At 45.5% G+C, this 24,634-nt stretch overlaps 1 protein-coding gene across 1 annotated transcript in view; it reads left to right on the forward strand.

Annotated features, from left to right (window-relative positions):
• The window catches only part of LOC143964275 (dual oxidase maturation factor 1-like), a 99,821-nt gene that overhangs the window by 58,284 nt on the left and 16,903 nt on the right, over positions 1-24,634 (forward strand). The window contains exons 4-5 of the mRNA XM_077473979.1: positions 421-555; positions 12,617-12,830. Coding sequence (XP_077330105.1) covers positions 421-555; positions 12,617-12,830 — 349 coding nt within the window. The remainder of the gene's footprint in view (positions 1-420; positions 556-12,616; positions 12,831-24,634) is intronic.

A 24,634-nucleotide genomic window follows, 5' to 3' on the forward strand; every position in this document is an offset into this window, starting at 1 on the left:
CGCTGTATTAGTCCGCTGAAAAAGTGCCGTGTGTGGGCAAGTAGCCCGTTCGGAAAGTCCGACGGACAGTCTGGCGGAAAGTACGCCAGACTAAGTACGTCATACAGTCCGCTCGTGTGTACGCGGCATAAGAAGACAGATTTCTAAGGCCTTCTACACAGTCTACTCTATCCGCTGTGAAGTCTTTCCTGTGCCTCACTAAGCAAATGGTCTTTGTCTATACTCCGAGTGGGCACACACTGCATTACAGACTCCTCAATAAATTAAATTGTGCTGTTTTTGAAGCAACTGAGGATCAGGTTAAATTCTGCTGCATTACTCCTGATGTGACTTATCTCACTCATTAGAAGCAAATCTTTGTATCATGTTTGGTGAATAAACTCATAAATGTCCTATATGTTCTTCTATCCATTTCTACAGGTGTTAACTTTACTCGTGACTGGGAGGTTGGATCTATAACTGTCACAACTGTATACAAGTCTTTCAGTCATACCATGGTGAATGCCAGTATTGGATTATGGGTCGGATTAAGGGGTTTAAATATTACTCTGGCAGGTATTTTCTTCTTCTCTTTGATAATTATTCTATCAACAACAAGTAGTCCAGTAATATTGAGTAAATAGCAATACTTCCTCAGAAGAAAATGGAACCACTATCTGGATGAGGTTTAGTTCTCTAATAAACAGTTTATCAGAAACAATTGCCTTCTTTTTTTTTTTTTTTTTTTTAGAAAATACTAATTTAATTTTTTACCATCTCTTTTGCATCCCAGTGCTGTTGATCTCCTCAACCATTTTTCCAGGCACTTCCTGTTTACATGCATGTGCACTAGCAGCAGCTGCATTTTACTGCTCAATGTTTACAATGGTGACAATGGTGAAACTTGCCTGTGCAATGAGTGTCAGCACAGCTGTAATCAGTAGACATGTGCCATTAGTTTCATTCCAAATTCATTTTTTACCAAATTTTGACAAATTAGTTCATTTGGAAATATCCAAATTAATGAAAAACCTTTTTTACGAATATTCATAAATTCGAATATTTGGAAATCTGAAGTAGTAACTAACTAATAATAACTTAACGATTACTAACTATTAAATTATAGGTATTGGAATTTCCTTTCAAATTTGGCTGTTAGCGAATGTAACGAATAGGAATTTATCCAAAATAAAGAATAAAACATAATGAATTAATAAAAATAAATGATAATAAAAATGTATTATTATTATAATCATCATCATCATCTAGTCATTTGTTCTGTTCCATTTGTTTAGATGCAGCATTCGTTATTTCGGATAACTCATAACTTCAGATAAATTCATATTCGTTACGTTTACTAACAGCCAAATTTTAAAGTAAATTCCAATACCTATAATTGAATAGTTAGTTATTTTTTCAAATTTTTGGATTTTCTTTCTTATTTTCAGATTTTTGAATTAAAGAATTTTTGTAAACTCGTAAATTCATAAAGTTGCAAATTCAAAAATTCTAATTTACTAGTTGCATTCATAACGAAATCTCTTGAAAAACTAAAGAGAAACAAACAAGAAAAACACAAATGAAACAAAAACTAACAAATTTTTCGGCAGTGTAAATGTCTAGTAATTAGTCACCAGAAGTGCATGTGACAGGATGACAATGCAGGCAAACAACTTGGAGACATGAACAAAGTGTTGTCACCTGTAACAGGAAGTGCCTGGACAATGACCGGACCATGGCAGGACTGCTAAGTATTATGTTTGGATTAAAATTATATTAACAGTTAGATCATTTTTTAGACTGTGTCACTAGAATGCAAATGTAAAAAACAGTTGTCCTCTGCAAGGAAATTTTTATACAATATATATATATATATTTCTCACTAAAGGACACAGTAGCAATCTATGGGCGGGGTGACTCCACCACTATGCACAGCTGAGGACCAGGTATCTGACATCTAGAAGTGTCAGGATCTAAAGATTCTTCAGGCATCTATATATTTTTAATACATAAAAGATCATCAGCATAGAACGGGTTAGCATTAACTGTCTTTGTTGCAGCTTTGCAAGGAGCACTTTTTTACTATTCTATTCAAGGGACACAGTCACTTTAAGTCCATTGTACCCAGACATATAGTTGTATTGTTCACAAATTCCTGATAGGTGTCACTTATGCATTCAGATGAATATTTGCATGTATCCAAAGATTTTGACATGTACCTACAGTTTAAAAACTTGTGTTCGTTAGTTGTAACCATACTTTTAAATTGTTATGTTTAAAGCTTACAAGAGTGGTAGCTTTGGCATTCAACTCTTCTTGCACATTTTAGTTTCCAACACCTATTGGTGTTAACTAATATTCTGCCTACCGTATTTCTTTTGAGAGATGTTTTGGCAGCACATATAGGCTAAGGGAGATGTTTCGGCAGCACAAAAATTTCAAGCAATTTATCAGGAAAAGGGGCAGGAACCCTAATTAAAAAAAATTACTGCAGATTCCAAACTTGTTTAAAGCGGTTCTGCACTCATAATAATACATTTGCCCATTCTGTTGCCTCTAGACCGTACATTTGATAATGCCACATGTTTTTTTTTTTTTATTAATCTACCTTTTGTAATTCGTAGTTTTTTATTTTCCTCCCCTGCGGCGATGGGCGGTCTCTTGCGGGGATCAGCATCACTTCCTGCTGAAGCCCGCACTGTCTCCTGTCTCGCGAGATTTCGGGTGCATTAGCCGCAATGTCTCCTGGGATTACTTGGACGAGATCCCAGGAGACAGTGCGGGCTTCAGCAGGAAGTGATGCTGATCCCCGCAAGAGACCGCCCATCGCCGCAGGGGAGGAAAATAAAAAACTACGAATTACAAAAGGTAGATTAATAAAAAAAAAAAAACATGTGGCATTATCAAATGTACGGTCTAGAGGCAACAGAATGGGCAAATGTATTATTATGAGTGCAGAACCGCTTTTAAGCAATATCATGAAGAAAGCACTGGTAGAACCTTTGACTCATGGTCAAAAAATGTATACAATTTCATGTAATGGGAGGATTCAAATGTCATGGGTTAACTCAATTCAAATTCAAATATTGTTTAAATATGAAGAATGGGTCTCTAATGTAAAAAGGTTAAGCTGACATTTTCATATGCATCTGTGATTTACCATGTGCCTACAGTATGTCTAAAGTTGCAGTAAAGACATAACCTTGCAAAGCACCAGTACCAGGGATGTTTTTTTTTCATTCTGTAGAATCTAATGTGTTTGCTGTATCCATGACCCTGAAAGAAGAATTTTACTGGCTGCCATGCTGACTATAACTCTGGGAAGAAGCATGGGCCCATAAACATTGCAGTTAGTGTGTCATGGAAACAAACGGCATTAAAAACAAAGCTGCTGAATAGATGTGTTTGCTAGGATATCATATACCAGAATTTACTATCATCTTGAAAGTATTTCTCCTAGGAAGAATTTGCATTTCTAGTGTGATTCAAGATAATCAATTATGGTATAAAAATGCAATTTGGACTACTGTATTTATTGGCGTATAACACTCATTTTTTTCACCATGAAAATCAGGTGCAAATAGTGTGTGAGTGTCATACACCAATACTTCAATTTTAACTGTTTTGGAGGGGACAGGGAGGTGGCAGGATGAGCGCTGTCAGATTACATACAGTGAGAATCTCATGTTTACTTGGCGGCCTCTGTAATAGGAAGTCCCATCTCCTGGGCCACCATTGGATCACTGTTCTGTCTATCATAGGAGATTCTCACTGTATGTAATCTGTCGAAGCTTGTCCCGCCCTCCTGCCTGTCCCCTCTAAGCTGCAGATGGGCATTGATCAGGCTGCACTGATGGCAATGGTGAGGCTGCGGCATTGAAGGCAATGGTGTGGCTGCATTGATGTGGACTGATGAGGCTGCAGATGGGCATTGATCAGGCTGCATTGATGGCAATGGTGAGGCTGAAGATGGGCACTGACCCTTATTTTGCTTCAAAGTTCCTTATTAAAAATGTACGTTTTTTTCCCTGAAACATCCCTCTTAAAATGAATGTGCGTGTTATATGCTGATAAATACGGTATATACAAAGGATTGTCTAAAAACTCATATTAAAGCATATGTATCCCTAAAAAAAAAATCGATCCTGTTCCCTTAGGCTGGATTCACACCTATGCATTTTTAGTGCATTTTGCAGATTTGCACTGCAGTCCATTTAACATGGTTTCCTATGGAACATGTTCTGTAGTGCAAATCTGCAAAATGCAAAAAGCACAAAAAATGCATAGGTATGAATCCAGCCTTAAAGCATGCATAACAACATGGTGCTTGTGCAATTTGGCCCCTTGTATCATCTAAAACACCTGTCTGATCTTGCCTGGTTCTGCCCCCCCCCCCCCCCCCCCCCGTAAACTCACTATGGTTTATCATGGCTGCTGAGCCCAGACAGCGTGGTCAGTTTACGTGCCTCCATCATCCGCAGCTCTCCTCCGTCCACCTCTTTCCCCTCCCTGCCTGTCAGCTAGTGACAGTGCCGCTATGTTCCCCTCTCATTCCCTTCTTCCTGCTGCTGTTATAACTGTATCATAATCATACAATCCCCTCTATTAGATAACATTATGTGCTCCAGTGTCTGTGCTGTATAAAAAATGTCCATATTTCTACCTTATTTCAGAGCTCCATTCATAGCTCACATGACAGCCTGCTGCTCTCCTCCTTTCCTCTCTTTGTCCCGGCTGACATAAGCGGAAGTTCTTGGCCCCTCCAGCTGTAGATGTCAGCCCAGAAAGCTGCGAGCAGTCACGTGAGCGCCTAGAGGTGCTCTGAAATAAGGTAGAAATCAGTAGACACATGCATGCCAAAAAAAAATACAAATTTCATTTCGATTTGTTAATCTAGTTATTTTGTTTAGTTCGATTCGGTTGATTTGGTCAATTTGTTTTCGGAATTCGTATTCAGAATTTTTTAATTTTCTTCAAATTTACAGATTTTTTTTATTCGAAATGTTCAAATTAATAAATTTTGTAATTGGTTGACACAAAATTGATATATTGTTTTCTATTTGAATGCAGTAAAGTGAACAAACAAGGAAAATCTTCATCAAATGATTGCCATGACTCTGTAAATCACCATTGGTTTAACAAAAACAGCATTATTTCGAAATGGTACTCACACCAACACATAGTTTTTGATTTCAGCATTATGTGTAGTTAGAATTCTACTGGAGTTCAAGGAAAAATTTGAATTTCAGTCCGAATCTCCAAAATTCGGGTGAATTTTGTTACGTTATTATGCGGGTATGCAGATATATCTGAATCTCCGAATGACGAAAAATGTGTCTGAATATTAATTAGGAACAAAACAGACTGCACAAGTCCAGAAATCTGCATATTTTATATAAAGCAGAGACACTGGGACACATAATGTTATCTAACATAGGGGATTGTATGATTATGAAACAATGGCCTTACAACCACTTTAACCACTTCAATACCCGGCCATAGTCATATGACGGCCACAGATGGGATCGTGGATGAGGTATGTCCCTCGGACACAGCCCATCCCTGATCTGTATGGTTTCCATCCCCATCCACACCCCCCGATACATGTGACCGGCTGTGTCCAATCACAGCCGGTCACATGTACTGCGACATTACAGCGCTCGTGCACGCGCCTCGGGCGCATGCAGAGCAGCGATCGGGGATGCGGCTTGTCACCCTGACACAGCCCAGCCCCAATCGCAGTAAAGAGCCAATGAAATTGGCTCTTTACCACGTGACCGGCTGTGTCCAATCACAGCCGGTCACAGAATGTAAACTAACCGCGGTAACGAGATGTTACCGGGTTCTCCTCCTCACACACTGATCGTGTGTGAGGAGGAGATTGCGGTAACATCTTGTTACCGCCTAGTGTACACAAATCACACACTGATTACCACCCATCAAAGTACCTGTCACCACCCATCAAAGTACCTGTCATCACCCATCACAGCCCATCTGAGTACCTGAGTACCTGTCAGCCCATCTGAGTACCCGAGTACCCGAGTACCTGTCCCAGCCCATCTGAGTACCCGAGTACCTGAGTACCTGTCAGCCCATCTGAATACCTGAGTACCTGTCAGCCCATCTGAGTACCCGAGTACCTGAGTACCTGTCAGCCCATCTGAGTACCCGAGTACCTGTCCCAGCCCATCTGAGTACCTGAGTACCTGTCAGCCCATCTGAGTACCCGAGTACCTGAGTACCTGTCAGCCCATCTGAATACCTGAGTACCTGTCAGCCCATCTGAGTACCCGAGTACCTGAGTACCTGTCAGCCCATCTGAGTACTCGAGTACCTGTCCCAGCCCATCTGAGTACCTGAGTACCTGTCAGCCCATCTGAGTACCCGAGTACCTGAGTACCTGTCAGCCCAACTGAGTACCCGAGTACCTGTCACAGCCCATCTGAGTACCTAAGTACCTGTCACAGCCCATCTGAGTACCTGTCACAGTCCATCTGAGTATCCGAGTACCTGAGCACCTGTCAGCCCATCTGAGTACCCGAGTACCTGAGCACCTGTCAGCCCATCTGAGTACCTGAGTACCTGAGCACCTGTCAGCCCATCTGAGTACCCGAGTACCTGCCCCAGCCCATCTGAGTACCCGAGTAACTAAGTACCTGTCCCAGCCCATATGAGTACATGAGTACCTGTCCCAGCCCACCTGAGTACCCGAGTACCTGTCACAGCCCATCTAAGTACCCAAGTACCTGAGTACCTGTCACAGCCCATCTGAATACCAGAGTACCTGAGTACCTGTCACAACCCATCTGAGTAACCGTCACAGCCCATCTGAGTACCTGTCACAGTCCATCTGTGTACCTGTCACAGTCCATCTGAGTACCTGAGTACTTGTCCCAGCCCATCTGAGTACCTGTCACAGCCCATCTGAGTACCCGAGTACCTGAGTACCTGTCCCAGCCCATCTGAGTACCTGAGTATCTGTCACAGCCCATCTGAGTACCCGAGTACCTGAGTACCTGTCACAGCCCATCTGAGTACCCAAGTACCTGAGTACCTGTCACAGCCCATCTGAGTACCCGAGTACCTGTCACAGTCCATCTGAGTACCCGAGTACCTGTCACAGCCCATCTGAGTACCCGAGTACCTGAGTACCTGCCACAGCCTACCTGAGTACCTGTCACAGCCCATCTGAGTCCCTGTGTATCTGTCACAGTTCATCTGAGTACCTGTCACAGTCTATCTGAGTACCTGTCACAGTTCATCTGAGTACCTGAATGCCTGTCACCAGACCGTCGGAGTACCCGAGTACCTGTCACCAGCCCGTCGGAGTACCCGAGTACCTGTCACCAGCCTATCGGAGTACCCGAGTAGGTGTCACCAGCCCGTTGGTGTAACAGAGTACCTGTCACCAGCCACTCAGAGTACCCGAGTATCTATTTGCAGCCCATGCCTCAGAATACACATTGGGGGTTTGCTTTCCAAAATGGGGTAATTTTGTGGGTAATTCCATTGTCCTGGTGCTCCAGGACCTTCAAAAGTGTGAAAGGTAGGAACGAAATGAGATGTGTCATTTATGCTCCTAGAATGCCTGAAGGTACCACTTCAATGTTGGACCTCTGTATATGGCCAGGCTGTGTAAAAGTCTCACACATGTGGTATTGCAATACTCAGGAGGAGTAGCAGAATGTGTTTTGGGGTGTAATTTTTGCTATGTACACGCTATGTGTTAGAAATATCTTATAAATGGACAACTTTGTGTAAAAAAAAAAAAAAAGATTTTAATTTTCTTTTCACGTTTTCTGAAGACTTGTGTAAAAAAAATTAACCATTCAAAAGACTCATAATGCTTCATAGAATATACTTTGGGGTGTTTGTTTTCCAAAATGGGGTCATTTTGTGGTTAATTCCATTGTCCTGGTGCTCCAGGGCCTTCACAAATGTAATAGGTCGTTAGGAAATTAGAGGTGTCAATTATGCTCCTAAAACACCTGACGTCGCTCCCTGCATGTTGGGCCTCTGTATGTGGACAAGCTGTGTAAAAGTCACACACATGTTGTATTGCCATACTCAGGATGAGTAGCAGAATGTATTTTGGGGTGTAATTTTTGCTATGTACATGCTGCGAGTTAGGCCGCGTACACACGGGCGGACTGTTCGCTCAACTTTGTCCGCTGAACAGTGTTTCAGCGGACAGTCCGCTCGTGTGTGGGGCTTCAGCGGACAGTTTCAGCGGACAGTTTGACGAACAAAGTTTTTCGGAAATTCCGAAAAACTGTCCGCTGAAACTTGGTTTGAGCGGACAGTCCGCCCGTGTGTAGGCCACTTTCGAAATGAGCAAACTGTTCCCGCTCGGAGGAAAGTCTGCTCATTTCGAGCGCGTCTCCAGGTAGGCGGGGCCCGCGAAGGAGACGTCGCTGGCCCCGCCGCCTGGTATGGACTTAAAGGGGAACCCCAACGCCGAAAAAATCGGCGTGGGGGTCCCCCCAAAGTCCACAACAGACCCTTGTCCGAGCACGCTACCCGGCCGGCCAGGAAAGGGGGGCGAGCGAGCGAGGGCGCCCCCCCTCCCGAGCCATACCAGGCCGCGTGCCCTCAACATGCGGGGTGCCTTGGGGAAGGGGGGGCCGCGCGGCCCCCCCACCCCAAAGCACCTTGTCCCCATGTTGATGAGGACAAGGGCCTCTTCCCGACAACCCTGGCCGTTGGTTGTCGGGGTCTGCGGGCGGGGGGCTTATCGGAATCCGGGAGCCCCCTTTAATAAGGGGGCCCCCGGATACCGGCCCCCCACCCTATGTGAATGAGTATGGGGTACAATGTACCCCTACCCATTCACCTGTAAAATAAAAGTACCCAAAAAAAAAACACAACACACGAGATAAAATATTTTATTGCACAGCTCCGGGGGTCTTCCGTCTTCGGGGGTCTTCTCGCCGGACTCCTCCGCTATCTTCTTGTAGCTCTTTTGCTAGCGGAGGAGTCCGGCTTTCTTCCTCCCCGCCGCCGGCCTCTTCTCCCAACTTCGGGGGTCTTGTCCCCCTCTTCGGTTCTTCTGCCGGGCCACCGCGCCTTCTTATAGCTCTTTTACAGGCGGTGGCCCGGTCTTCTGTCGCCGCCGCCTTCCGTTCTTCTGCCGGGCCACCGCGCCTTCTTATAGCTCTTTTAGAGGCGGTGGCCCGGTCTTCTGTCGCCGCTGTCGCCTTCCGGTCGCCTTCCGTTCTTCTTCTTCTTCTTCTTCTTCTTCTCCAGGAGATGTTGACACGTCGCTCTCTCCGGCCGGAATGTCAGAGCCGCGCTGTGCGGCCACTTATATAGTGACAATGGGGCGGTGTCACATGGTATATGTCACATGGGTTGGTCACATGGGTTGATGTCACATGGGGACTATGACATCGTAAGGGGGCGGGGTCCCCATGTGACCAACCCATGTGACATATACCATGTGACACCGCCCCATTGTCACTATATAAGTGGCCGCACAGCGCGGCTCTGGCATTCCGGCCGGAGAGAGTGACGTGTCAACATCTCCTGGAGAAGAAGAAGAACAACAAGAAGAAGAACGGAAGGCGACCGGAAGGCGACAGCGGCGACAGAAGACCGGGCCACTGCCTCTAAAAGAGCTATAAGAAGGCGCGGTGGCCCGGCAGAAGAACGGAAGGCGGCGGCGACAGAAGACCGGGCCACCGCCTGTAAAAGAGCTATAAGAAGGCGCGGTGGCCCGGCAGAAGAACGGAAGGCAGCGGCGACAGAAGACCGGGCCACCGCCTGTAAAAGAGCTATAAGAAGGCGCGGTGGCCCGGCAGAAGAACCGAAGAGGGGGACAAGACCCCCGAAGTCGGGAGAAGAGGCCGGCGGCGGGGAGGAAGAAAGCCGGACTCCTCCGCTAGCAAAAGAGCTACAAGAAGATAGCGGAGGAGTCCGGCGAGAAGACCCCCGAAGACGGAAGACCCCCGGAGCTGTGCAATAAAATATTTTATCTCGTGTGTTGTGTTTTTTTTTGGGTACTTTTATTTTACAGGTGAATGGGTAGGGGTACATTGTACCCCATACTCATTCACATAGGGTGGGGGGCCGGTATCCGGGGGCCCCCTTATTAAAGGGGGCTCCCGGATTCCGATAAGCCCCCCGCCCGCAGACCCCGACAACCAACGGCCAGGGTTGTCGGGAAGAGGCCCTTGTCCTCATCAACATGGGGACAAGGTGCTTTGGGGTGGGGGGGGCCGCGCGGCCCCCCCTTCCCCAAGGCACCCCGCATGTTGAGGGCACGCGGCCTGGTACGGCTCGGGAGGGGGGGCGCGCTCGCTCGCCCCCCTTTCCTGGCCGGCCGGGTAGCGTGCTCGGACAAGGGTCTGTTGTGGACTTTGGGGGGACCCCCACGCCGATTTTTTTCGGCGTTGGGGTTCCCCTTTAAGTACATTCCAGGCGGCGGAGCCCGCGACGTCTCCGTCGCGGGCCCCGCCTACCTGCACACGCGCTCGAAATGAGCGGACTGTTACCTCGTGTGTGGGCGAGTCCGCTCATTTCAAAAGTTGCGCAGAATTAGTACGACGAACAAAGTTTGCCGTATTTGTCCGCTCAAAAAGTGCCGTGTGTGGGCGTGTTCGTTCATTCAAAAGTTTGAGCGGACTGTTTGACGAACTTAGTTTCGGCAGACAGTCCCCGCGTGTGTACGCGGCCTTAGAAATAGCTCATAAACTGACCACTTTGTGTAAAAAAAAATATGTTTTCATTTTCTTTCCACGTTTTCCGAAGACTTGTGGAAAAAAATTAACTGTTCAAAAGACTCATTGTGCCTCATAGAATATACGTTGGGGTGTTTGCTTTCCAAAATGGGGTCATTTTGTGGGTAATTCTACTGTCCTGGTGCTCCAGGGCCTTCACAAATGTAATAGGTCGTTGGGAAATTAGAGGTGTCATTTATGCTCCTAGAACCCCTTACGATGCTCCCCGCATGTTGGGCCTCTCTGTGTGGCCAGCCTGTGTAAAAGTCCCACACATGTGGTATTGCCATACTCGGGAAGAGTTGCAGAATGTATTTTGGGGTGCAATTGGAAGTATGCATATGCTGGGTATGAGAAATAACTTGTTATTATGACAATTTTGTAAAAAAAAATAAAAAATAAAAAATCTTCTTTTTCCCAAGAATTGTGGGAAAAAATTACAACTTCAAAAAACTCACCATGCCTCTCACTAAGTACCACCCTGTACTGTCTACTTTTCAAAAAGGGGTCATTTGGGGGGTATTTGTACTTTCCTGACATTTCAGAGCCTCAAAAAAATTAGATAGGCCGTCAGTACATCAGGTGTGATCAGATGTGATCAATTTTCAATGATTTGCACCATAGTTTGTATATAGCTTTCAAAGAGACTAAATAATATCCACTAATTTGGTTTATTTTTACCAAAGAGATGTAGCCGTATAAATGTCGGCCCAAATTTATGAACAAAAATTAATTATTTGCAAAATTTTATCATAAAAACTAAAAAAAAGTGTTTTTTTTTCAAAATTTCCGCTCTTTTTTCACTTATGTCACAAAAAATAAAAAACCCAGTGGTGATCAAATACCACCAAAAGAAAGCTCTATTTGTATGAAAAAAATGATAAAAATGTTGCTTGGGTACAGTGTTTCATGACTGAGTAACTGGCGTTCAAAGTGTGAGAGTGCTGAAAGCTAAAAATTGGTCTGGTAAGGAAGGTGTATAAATGCCCTGTATTGAAGTGGTTAACTAGAATTCTGCAAGGTCAGTAATTTAATTGTGGAAATTTGATCTCTTAGCTGCCAGCACTGCACAGACACAAAAAAAAAAGAAGTGAGCAGGCTAAAACAAGAATTGTCCTACTGACTAAGATCTTGAGCAAGGTGAATGATTGCCTTGCCATCCCAAATAGATTTGCACATATACAGAGTTCACCAATATATTAAAATAGACATCTTGGATGCATCTTTTTTGCATCCCAATAGCTATGCTTCTTCTTGGACCCCAACCAATCAAAACTTGAAAATTTGAAAAATGATGGGATATTTGCATATTCATGTAAGCAAGGACAGATCAATATATGCACTGCTTTTCTGGGACAGAAATGCAGGTTGTTATGAGAACAAGGTTTATAATGCTACTTCAGTGGTTGGGACCATTCTATGGTACCATTTGAATGTAGTGTAGTTTTAGTTAAACCAACTGTAGATCTGACCTCTATTAGAGATCTATTGAAGAACGAAAGTGCTATCTATTTGGTTGTTTGTTTCTTACAAACTGTCTGATGAAAGGAGGGTTATTGAAATAATCTGTGATGCCACATGTTCCGTGACTTATTTCAGTGCAGGTTAGCACTGACTGAATCGGATCAATGTAACACTCCTATTGGGTGTGCTCTCAACCAAACTATCAAACCATCCAATGGCTGGTGTCATAACTCATCAAATGTGCAGCATCATGGCAGTTGTAGATTAAACAGAGGCAAAGATGGCGGCTTCCTTGGCTGAAAATGATAGGAGGGTTTACTTATACTTTAACTAGCAACCCTGTACGAGTAAATAGAAATCAAGTGACCTGAAATTTGTTGCGTAAATTCAACCATTAGCAGAAATTCCAGGCATTTTCTAAAGGTCTGTATTTGTTTCTTTTTTTTTTTTTTCAGGGAATCCTATTCATCAATTTAATGAAACAATCAACTACAATGAGAGGTTTTCTTGGGAGACCAGGATCCAATATGACACAGACTATCAAGAAGGATTGGAGAGGGGTCTTCCTAATCCCATATTATATGTGGCTGAAAAATTTATCAGCATTAGCCCTTGTAGACTTCACCAGCAATATTGTGCATCCTCATATTATGCATCAGCACTAATGTGGTAAGACATACTGGTCCAGGTAACATCCCTACATTCAGATTAAAGTGTATGTTTTGACAAAAAAATAAAATATTTTAAGTCAATCAAGGCATAAAAAAAATTGAATTAAGCAAGTACAGCTAAACTAGAACCAAGCTGTACTCATTGAACTTCATTGTACAATTCAGGGATTCAGGTTGCTATGCAGTCATACATCCATGCACACATGTAGAATTGTAATACAACCATTTCACAACAATTTATCCCTACTCAAATTTATTTGCTTTAGCCCCATTTTCAGTGACCATTCGGAGCCTGAGAGAACCAAGGGAGCACACTTTTTTTATAGTACTCATAAAAGCTCCATAATTTTCTAACCAGTTTGTTGAGCTGTCGCAGAAGCATGTATGTACAAGGATGTGTGATGCACAAGGTATTGCCACCCATCATTTATTATTGGAAATTGACCACCACATGTCAAAAATCTCGTGAGAATCCAAAATTCCCCAAATCCAGTCATAGGAAGCAACCAAAAACAACATGCACACAAATATTCAAGCTGTCATCAGTCACAACTTACAGTCTTGTGAAAAACCTTGCCCTGACACCTCCAAACAAAACACTCTGTGCTCAAGCATAGTGGTACACAGTTTTATTTAGGCCACACGCACACTACCCTCACTAGAGGTTACAGGTTATCTAAATCAGAGCAATCAAAAGTCAGCTTATTAATATCCTATTAAATATTCCCAATCAGCAAGTGCATATAAAGTTAAAAAGAAACAAAAAACAGAAATTACAAAGTAAGACGCACATAAGCAAGTAGTATTGAAAAAAACAAAATTATTTATACTGCTCTGGAGGATGGATGGAACACACAGACCATAGCCCCCAACCTCTGCAGATATGACAACCTGTCTAAGGCTATAAGGCCACCCATAACCAGTTTGAATCTCCTCTGGTTAAGCAGGAACCGGTCGAGATCTGAACCAATAATGGTCAGGCTGACTGTACCAAGTTGATCAACTGATAGCTTGGGCACAACCAGCCTGCTAGATTCTCTTGCAATTATTGGTAGCGGCTGCTTTAGCTGCTAGAGATAATCACTTTCAAGGATTAAAATAGACACATTTATCCCACAGACTAAGCGGTAACATTATACCTAGACTGTGCAATTTGGATGCAGGTGCTTAGACCAATGTCTAAAAACACACCCAGGGTCTAAACAACCCCTGTTGTGAAGGCATATGAATTGAAAATTTGGCCGCCATCTGATATTGTAGTACAGCCTTTCTCAACCTTTTCAACACAGAGGAACCCCTGAAATAACTTTCCGGTCTCAGGGAACCCCTGCTAAAAATGACTATATCTACAATTCAAGATATAATAGTCTGATGGACAGTGGGAAGAATGGTCCTTACACTTGTGGCCATTAGGAAGAATTAGCCCCCTATGCCGCGTACACACGATCAAACAAGCGGGTGGAAAAGTCCGGCAAACTCAAGTCCGCCGGTCAATCCCCCCCGTGTGTAGCCTCCGGCATACTTTTTTGACCCGAAAGTATGGTGTACTTAGAAAGTAGTTTTGCACTCCAATCTTCCCGCCAGACTCGCACTTCGGCGGACAATCCGGCCGTGTGTATGCAAGCCCGCCGTACTTTTGAAATGAGCGGACTTTTCCTGCCCGGAGAAAAGTCTGCTCATTTCGAGTGGGTCTCCAGGTAGGCGGGGCCCGCGAAGGAGACGTCGCTGGCCCCGCCGCCTGGTATGGACTTAAAGGGGAACCCCAACGCTGAAAAAAATCGACGTGGGGGTCCCCCCAGGTCCACATCAAACCCTTGTACGAGCACGCTACCCGGCCGGCCAGGAAAGGGGGGACGAGCGAGCGCCCCCCCCCCCCCCTCCTGAGCCGTACCAGGCCGCGTGCCCTCAACATGGGGGGTGCCTTGGGGAAGGGGGGGCCACGCGGCCCCCCACCCCAAAGCACCTTGTCCCCATGTTGATGAGGACAAGGGCCTCTTCCCGACAACCCTGGCCGTTGGTTGTCGGGGTCTGCGGGTGGGGGGCTTATCGGAATCCGGGAGCCCCCTTTAATAAGGGGGCCCCCATATACCGGCCCCCCACCCTATGTGAATGAGTATGGGGTACAATGTACCCCTACCCATTCACCTGTAAAATAAAGTACAAAAAAACACAACACACAAGATAAAATAGTTTATTGCACAGCTCCGGGGGTCTTCCGTCTTCGGGGGTCTTTTCGCCGGACTCCTCCGCTATCTTCTTGTAGCTCTTTTGCTAGCGGAGGAGCCCGGCTTTCTTCCTCGCCGCTGGCCTCTTCTTCCGACTTCGGGGGTCTTGTCGCCCTCTTCGGTTCTTCTGCCGGGCCACCGCACCTTCTTCTAGCTCTTTTACAGGCGGTGGCCCGGTCTTCTGTCGCCGCCGCCGCCTTCTGTTCTTCTGTTCTTCTCTTCTTCTTCTTCTTCAGATGTTGCCTCGCCAAGTCCTCCGCTCACAATGACGGGGACCGGGCACGCGGCGACTTATATAGGGACAATGGGCGGGGTCTTCGGTTGATGTCACATGGGTTGATGTCACATGGGTTGATGTCACATGGCGACAGTCCCAGCATCCTACGGGACTGTGACATCGTAAGGGGGTGGGGGGTCACCATGTGACATCAACCCATGTGACATCAACCGAAGACCCCGCCCCTTGTCCCTATATAAGTCACCGCGTGCCCGGTCCCCGTCATTGTGAGCGGAGGACTCGGCGAGGCAACATCTGAAGAAGAAGAAGAAGAAGAAGAAGAGAAGAACAGAATAACGGAAGGCGGCGGCGCCTGTAAAAGAGTTAGAAGAAGGCGCGGTGGCCCGGCAGAAGAACCGAAGAGGGGGACAAGACCCCCGAAGTCGGAAGAAGAGGCCGGCGGCGAGGAAGAAAGCCAGGCTCCTCCGCTAGCAAAAGAGCTACAAGAAGATAACGGAGGAGTCCGGCGAGAAGACCCCCGGAGCTGTGCAATAAACTATTTTATCTTGTGTGTTGTGTTTTTTTTGTACTTTATTTTACAGGTGAATGGGTAGGGGTACATTGTACCCCATACTCATTCACATATGGTGGGGGGCCGGTATCCGGGGGCCCCCTTATTGAAGGGGGTTCCCGGATTCCGATAAGCCCCCCGCCCGCAGACCTCAACAACCAACAGCCAGGGTTGTCGGGAAGAGGCCCTTGTCCTCATCAACACGGGGACAAGGTGCTTTGGGGGGGCCGCGCCCCCCCCCCCAAGGCACCCCCCATGTTGAGGGGCACGCGGCCTGGTACGGCTCAGGAGGGGGGGCGCTCGCTCATCCCCTCTTTCCTGGCCGGCCGGGTAGCGTGCTCGTACAAGGGTCTGATGTGGACCTGGGGGGACCCCCACGCCGATTTTTTTCAGCGTTGGGGTTCCCCTTTAAGTCCATACCAGGCGGCGGGGCCAGCCTACCTGGAGACCCGCTCGAAATGAGCGGACTTTCCTCCGCGTGTGTGGGCGAGTCCGTTCATTTCAAAAGTAGGGCGGACTTGCATACACACGGCCGGATTGTCCGCCGAAATGCGGGTCCGGCGGGAAGATTGGAGTGCAAAACTACTTTCTAAGTATGCCGTACTTTCGGGTCAAAAAAGTATGCCGGAGGCTACACACGGGGGGATTGTCCGGCGGACTTGAGTTTGCCGGACTTTTCCACCCGCTTGTTTGATCGTGTGTACGCGGCATAAGGGGCTAATTCTAATTCTGGGCCTGGTACGGCTCAGGAGGGGGGGGGGCGCTCGCTCGTCCCCCCTTTCCTGGCTGGCCGGGTAGCGTGCTCGGACAAGGGTCTGATGTGGACCTGGGGGGACCCCCACGCTGATTTTTTTTTCGGCGTTGGGGTTCCCCTTTAAGTCCATACCAGGCGGCGGGGCCAGCGACGTATCCTTCGCGGGCCCCGCCTACCTGGAGACACACTCGAAATGAGCGGACTTTCCTCTGCGTGTATGGGCGAGTCCGTTCATTTCAAAAGTAGGGCGGATAGTACGGCGGACTTAGTACGCCGTATTAGTCCGCTGAAAAAGTGCCGTGTGTGGGCAAGTAGCCCGTTCGGAAAGTCCGCCAGACTAAGTACGTCAGACAGACGGCTACGTGTGTACGCGGCTTTAGAGATACCTAAAATAATAACAGTGTCAGTGGGAACTTATCTGAGAGGCAGAAATTATCCATTGCTCAAGGAACTCCCTGTGAAGGAACTCTGGTTGAGAAACCCTGCTAACATGTTATGTAGATTCTGAATTAACTCTGTCCCGACATGCCTGTGTTGTAATGTTAAAAGTGTGCACAAAAATAATATCTACATTTTCTCATTTGTGGATGGATCATGCTAATGCACACATCGTGTGTCAGCACTTATCAGCATCACTGCCTTAAGCAGTAGTGACACATTCTTTTCCCCCACCCACTGCACCTAACTGCATCACTGACATGAGACTCAGTTCACAAAGCAAACACACTAGGATAAATAACGTTATTTTAAAAAAGTGACCGTTATTTTTGGTTGAGGCCAATGCGATTTGAAAACTTGGGTTACGTGGCTGAGGAGTACCTAAGGCTAGGGTAAAAAAATAAATAAATAGGGATTTGAGCCTATTGTCACACAGCTATTCCTCTCTCCTACCTACTACTTCTACCAATCACACACTTCTGCTAGTTACAGCTAAACTGGTTGCAGAAAGGCTTAAAATGTACACAACAGCTTTTCTATCAATTAAAGATATTGGGAGGAATTGAATAAGACCCCTTTCACACTGGGGCGGCGGGTCCAATAGCGGTAAAGCACCGCTAGTTTTAGCTGCGCTTTACCATTTTAGCAATGCTTTTTGGCCGATAGCGGGTACTTTAAACCCCCGCTAGCGGCCGAATAAAGGGTTAAAACCGCCTGTATTGCAATGCTTTCAAAGCTCTTTGGAAGCGCTGCCCATTCATTCCAATGGGCAGGGACGGTGGAAAAGCTATGTATACACCGCTCCTCCACTGCCCCAAAGATCTGCTTGCAGGAATTTTCCCATCCTGCAAGCGCACCGTCACAGTGTGAAAGGCTTCCACACTGGGGAGGCATGAGAGGCACTTTTCAGGTGCTATTATTAGCACTAAAACGCCTGAAAACTCAGTTTGAAAGGGGTCTAAATCTGCTGCTGTCAATAATCCCTCTGTAAATTTCCTGTATTGCACCAAATTCATGAAGCATTTGCAACACTTTTGGTCCTGACAGCGACTCATGCACCAAATTCAGGTAGTTCTAAAATGTACCACTTTCACATTGTATCTCATTGAATGTGCCAAATATAAAAGTGGAGCTAATTAAGACCACCCCTCTTTTTGAGTACAAAGAGAAAAACTGTCAGACTTTGTGAAAGTGTCTCTCTTGTATTGTAAGATTAGCCCAAAATACAGAGTAATATTAACCAGTTCCCGCTCGCCCACCGCACATTTACTGCAGCAGGGTGGCCCAGCTGTGTGAAAAAAGGTACTTGTATGTTGTTCACGCTTCCTGGTCTGGGGTGCATGCGGGAGCCAATCAGCGGGTCTGGCAGCCGCAATAGCTGCCGACCACCCACAATCATTCGGGGGAATGATAGTCACAATCACAGAGGAAGAGAGACATCTGTGATTCCTACTAACCAGGAACACGGATCTCTCCTTTGTCTAGTGTCAGCACCCCCCACACAGTTAGAAAGTACACATAAGGAACACATTTAACCCTTTGATCGCCCCTGATGTTAACCCTGCCAGTGTCATTTATATTGTGACAGTCTAAAAACTGTAATAGCCCTGCTGCAATCTGAAAAAATAATACATAAATCCAATAGTATGCAATGCTTTGCCCTCCAGTTGAAGCCATCTGTATGGTGGCATAACACGTAGAGATAAAGCCTGGCGGTAACATGCGTAAGACCTGTTGGATTTTAAATGAATGGGTGAAGTTGGGTGGGTGAGGTTTATTCTATTTAACACCTGATACTGCACTATTGGAGGCACTTTATATTTTTGCATGTCGATCTGGAGTTGCTGGTGATAATAGCAGAGGCAACCTTTAAAGGAGAAGTATACAAGGTGCAAACCCGGACCTTGGTGGGAACCATTAAAGATCATTGTGGAGCCTTTTTTCCTGATGGAAATTATCATTAGTTGTGAGCGAGTTTGACCCTTTCAGGGTCTAAGAAAGAGGCGAGCAGTCATTTCACCTGGTGAAGGGAGCACTAGTCACAGATTGTTGGTTTATCTGAGAAGCACTTTTTTCTCACAGTGGAATCTGAAGCACACTCTATATAAGAAGATTTTGTGTTCAGATTAACTTTCATATATATGGAACAGAGAATCTTCGATTCAGCAGCACACCCACACAGAAAGTGAAGTATAAAGTCTTTATTGAAGCTAAAATATTAAAAGCACTGGATGGGTACAGGCAGGGGAAATGCAGGTAGATTGACGCGTTTCACACTATAGAAGTGCCTTGTCAAAGGCACAGAAGTTGCAAAAGCTACAAGTACATTTATACCACATAAATCACATGACAGAACAAGTGCATCTCATTAAAATCAGACTCAGCTGTTGCAACTTCAGAGCAATAAAATCTCCTGTTCAGAAAAGTGTTTAACTGCTCCCCGATCACCTCATGCAGATATACTGCGGCAGAAGGGCACATACAGGCAGATTAACGTACCTTATGTTGCCCTTTAAGAGGCGGATTGCGGGCGTGTGGGCAGCTGGCGGCATGACCACACGCGACCGCCGGGAGCTCTGTGACTGTGAGAATCGATGTCCGTGGGGATTATCGCGATCATCTCACAGGGAGGAAGAATGGGGAAATGCTGATGTAAATAAGCATCTCCCCATTCTGACTAGTGACACTGTCACTGATCACAGTGCCCTGTAATTGGGAGCGGTGATCAGTGCAGTGTCACACACAGCCCCTCCCCGTCCCCACAGTTAAAATCACTCCCTAGGACCCACTTAACCCCTACAGCACCACTTAGTGGTTAACCCCTTTACTGCCAGTCACATTTACACAGTAATCAATGCATTTTTAATTGCACTGATCGCTGAATGGTCCCAAAATTGCACAAAAATTGTCCGACAGGTCAATCAAATCTTTATCAATAAAAATGGCATAAAACGATCCCCTATTTTGTAGACGCTACAACTTTTGCACAAACCAATCAATAAACACTTATTGCGATTTTTTTTGCCAAAAATATGTAGAAGAACACGTATCGGCCTAAACTGAAGGAAAATAAAATATTTTTTATATATTTTTGGGGGATATTTATTATAGCAAAAAGTAAAAAATAATGTTTTTTTTTTCAAAATTGTCGCTATTTTTTTGTTTATAGCGCAAAAAATTTAAAACGCAGAGGTGATCAAATACCACCAAAAGAAAGCTCTATTTGTATGAAAGCTCTATTTGTATGAAGATATCACCCCCTTCTTGACCAGAGCACTTTTTGCGATTCGGCACTGTGGCGCTTTATCTGACAATTGTGTGGTCGTGCGACGTTACAACCAAACAAAATTGACGTCCTTTTTCCCCCACAAATAGAGCGTTCTTTTTTTGGTATTTTATCACCTCTGCGTTTTTTTTATTTTCTGCGCTATAAACAAAAAAGAGCGACAATTTTGAAAAAAAAGCGAATTCTTTACTTTTTGCTATAATAACTATTCCCCAAAAATATATATACATTTTTTTTCCCCTCAGTTTAGGCCGATATGTATTCTTCTTCATATTTTTGGTTAAAAAAAAAATGTAATAAGCGTATATTGTTCGGACACTTTTGACACTATTTTGGGACCATTGTCAATTATACAGCGATCAGTGCTATAAAAATGAACTGGTTACTGTGTAAATGGCACTGGTAGGGAAGGGGTTAAACACTAGGGGGTGATCAAGGGGTTAAGTGTGTCCTAGGGAGTGATTCTAACTGTGGGGGATGGGCTACCACTCACATGACAGCGATCACTGCTCCCAATGACAGGGGGCAGTGACCTCTGTCATGTCACAAGGCACAGCGGGGAAATGCTTTGTTTTCCCCGTTCTGCGGCTCCGTGACACGATCGCCAGGAGGCCGGCAGACTTGCGGTCTCTCGCTGGCACGGTCACGATGTACACGGTGGGTGCGTGCGCCCTCTAGCCCTGCCATCTAAAGGGGGTACAGGTACACTCATTTGCCCACTGCTGCCATTGTGCCGACGAATATCCTCGTGCAGCGGTCTGCAAGTGGTTACTGGTGTTTTAGAGGTAACCCTTGTGTTAAAGTTCAATGTTTTCCTTTCCTGAGAATTTTTATGTTTTTTGTTTGTTTGCCTTCCATGTGGTAGTCTGGTTCTGGAAAATAATGTCCCACAGGTGTTGTATTCTGTTATGATGGATTTCTGCTCTTTGCTTAACGTTCTAATCCCTTCTAATGTTGTACTGTATATGGTTACTAGAGGTACATTGCTATTAGTTTTTCCACGTTGTACTAAAGAAGCTTTTCTTTGTGTTTTCCTGGCAGTGTTTATGCTTGTACTGATAGATGTGTTCCTGTAACTTCTTATTGAAGTATTCTGTTTGTACTCTGAGATATTTATTTCTGTCTTCCTAGTCAGAAAACATATGGAGGTATCTAGTTGTCTTGCTGCATATGATCGCTCATTTGGTGTGTTGGGAGCGTGGAAGCCGGAACAATGAAGATAGTTGATTCAGCCAGTGGGTTTCTTGTGCAGTGTTATTCCTTAGAAATGCTGTGGTGCCTATGAAGTTCATATACAGTATGTGCTTGAATAGTCCATTTTTATTTGAGGGGGAACACTAAAAACTGCTGTGTATTAGAAAGGAGTAAGCTATGTACCATCCTCAGCTCTGAATTTTTTAAACCTCTTCATGCCGGCACCTCTCGGCTCTCTTTAAGAGGTTTATGATGCCAGGGGGTGGGGCTTAAGATCAAGTGACCACCGTTATTGGCTGTCATGGCAGTCATGTGATCCAAAAACTCAGGGGTCAAGTCCTGGGGAAAAAAGTGTGGGAACTCCCACCCAAGATCCACTCCCTCACCAAAAAAAAAAAAAAGGTACGCTCATATGCATATATATTTCACAGAAAATACAGTACATTTATTGTAAAGTGACAGTTTACAAAAACAAAATAAGTTCACTTGTCAAACAGAATAATCAACACAATGGGTGATGATCTTTCCCTCACAGGGAATTTCTAACACAAATACACCCTGTTCCAAATTCTATGTTACACAGCCCATTAGAAAATATCCTACAAACTGGAATAACGTTGCCCTTGCCGTGCAAGATTATCGGCAACGGATCAAAAAACTCACGGATCGGATCATTCCTTGGATCAGAGTCACGGATTGGATCATTTTTCGGATCAGCAAATAATAATTGAATTTGCAAAAACCTGTGAAAATGTCAACACCATATAGTCCCCACTGCAATATACATTTCCCCCACTGTAATATACATCTCCCCCACTGTAATATCCACGTCATCTCCCCCAATAATATTTTGGCTGAGCATGGATGGGTATGGCTGGGTATTAGCAGAATATGTATTGGCAGGGTAAGTATTGGCAGGGTATTAGAGAATATTGGCAGGAAAGTATTGGCAGGGTATTGCAGAGTATTGGCAGGGTATGGCAGATTATTGCTGGGTATTGCAGATTATTGGCAGGGCATTGCTGGGTATTGCAGGGTGAGTATTGCAGAGTCTTGTCAGGGTAAGTATTGGCAGGGTAAGTATTGCAGAGTAAGTATTGGCAGGGTATGTATTGCAGAGTATTGGCAGGGTATTGCAGAGTATTGGCAGGGTAAGTATTGCAGAGTAAGTATCGGCAGGGTATGTATTGCAGAGTATTGGCAGAGTAAGTATTGCAGAGTATTGGCAGGGTATGTATTGCAGAGTATTGGCAGGGTATGTATTGCAGAGTATTGGCAGGGTATTGCATTGCAGAGTATTGGCAGGGTATTGCATTGCAGAGTATTGGCAGGGTATTGCAGAGTATTGACAGGGTATGTATTGCAGAGTATTGGCAGGGTATTGCAGAGTACTGGCAGGGTATTGCAGAGTATTGGGTAATGCAGAGTATTGGGTATTGCGGAGTATTGGCAGGGTATTGCAGAGTATTGGGTAATGCAGAGTATTGGTAGGGTATTGCGGAGTATTGGCAGGGTATTGCAGAGTATTGGCGGGGTATTGCAGAGTATTGGGTAATGCAGAGTATTGGCAGGGTATTGCAGAGTATTGGCAGGGTAAGTATTGCAGAGTATTGGCAGGGTATGTATTGCAGAGTATTGGCAGGGTATGTATTGCAGAGTATTGGCAGGGTATGTATTGCAGAGTATTGGCAGGGTATTGCATTGCAGAGTATTGGCAGGGTATTGCAGAGTATTGGCAGGGTATGTATTGCAGAGTATTGGCAGGGTATTGCAGAGTACTGGCAGGGTATTGCAGAGTATTGGGTAATGCAGAGTATTGGGTATTGCGGAGTATTGGCAGGGTATTGCAGAGTATTGGGTATTGCAGAGTATTGGCAGGGTATTGCAGAGTATTGGCGGGGTATTGCAGAGTATTGGCGGGGTATTGCAGAGTATTGGCAGGGTATTGCAGAGTATTGGCGGGGTATTGCAGAGTATTGGGTAATGCAGAGAATTGGCAGGGTATTGCAGAGTATTGGCAGGGTATGTATTGCAGAGTATTGGCAGGGTATGTATTGCAGAGTTTTGGGTAATGCAGAGTATTGGCGGGGTAATGCAGAGTATTGGCGGGGTATTGCAGAGTATTGGCGGGGTATTGCAGAGTATTGGCAGGGTATTGCAGAGTATTGGCGGGGTATTGCAGAGTATTGGGTAATGCAGAGTATTGGTGGGGTAATGCAGAGTGGCAGGGTATTGTATTGGCGTGGTATTGCAGAGTATTGGCGGGGTATTGCAGAGTATTGGCAGGGTATTTCAGAGTATTGGGTAATGCAGAGTATTGGCAGGGTATTGCAGAGTATTGGTGGGGTATTGCAGAGCATTGGTGGGGTATTGCAGAGTATTGGTGGGTATTGCAGAGTATTGGGTAATGCAGAGTATTGGCGGGTATTGCAGAGTATTGGCCGGGTATTGCAGAGTATTGGCAGGGTATTGCAGAGTGTAACTTAAGAAAGAACACAATAGTGACTAACCTGGTTTACTTCTCGGGAGAGAAGTAAGCTGGTAGCTGTGGCCCCAGGAGGCCTGGACTGTCTGGCACTGGGTAGAGGGGAGGGAGGAGACTGTCCGGATACCAGCGGCGTGTGTCTGTCGCTGGCTGCGCTGGAGGCCGTATGTGCACTGCCCACTGACTCCAGTGCGTGCCCACGTGTACGGCCGACGTCATGTGACCAGTTGCTAGACGCGGAGCGGCCCTAGCCTAGCAACCAGTCACTCGGGCGGCCGAGTAGCGGTGAACTACACGCTGAATAGCCTCAGGCGGCTATTGGGAACGGCGTTCCCGTTGTGGAAATAGTACGGGAACGCCGTTCCCATGCGTTCCCGCAGGACTCGAGCCCTGCAAAAACTGCTTGCTATCTAAAGCTATCTAAAGCTTTCGGTTAGGCTCCGGTAATGGTGCTTGGAGCGTGCATGCTCTTGACACAGCAGTATTGACAGCAATTCACACAAATATATACGGCCTTCATCTCCACCATCAGGAGCTCTGGTGAACACAGGTAGTACTTAGACTCATGTTCCAAAGGTAACCTTTTAAAATGGACTATTAAAAAACACATGTGAACTTTCTTATTTATTTTT

The sequence above is a fragment of the Lithobates pipiens genome, unplaced genomic scaffold (assembly GCF_037356315.1).
Source record: "Lithobates pipiens isolate NorthernLeopardFrog02 unplaced genomic scaffold, aLitPip1_a1.2 Scaffold_8, whole genome shotgun sequence".
Classification (NCBI taxonomy): Eukaryota; Metazoa; Chordata; class Amphibia; order Anura; family Ranidae; genus Lithobates; species Lithobates pipiens.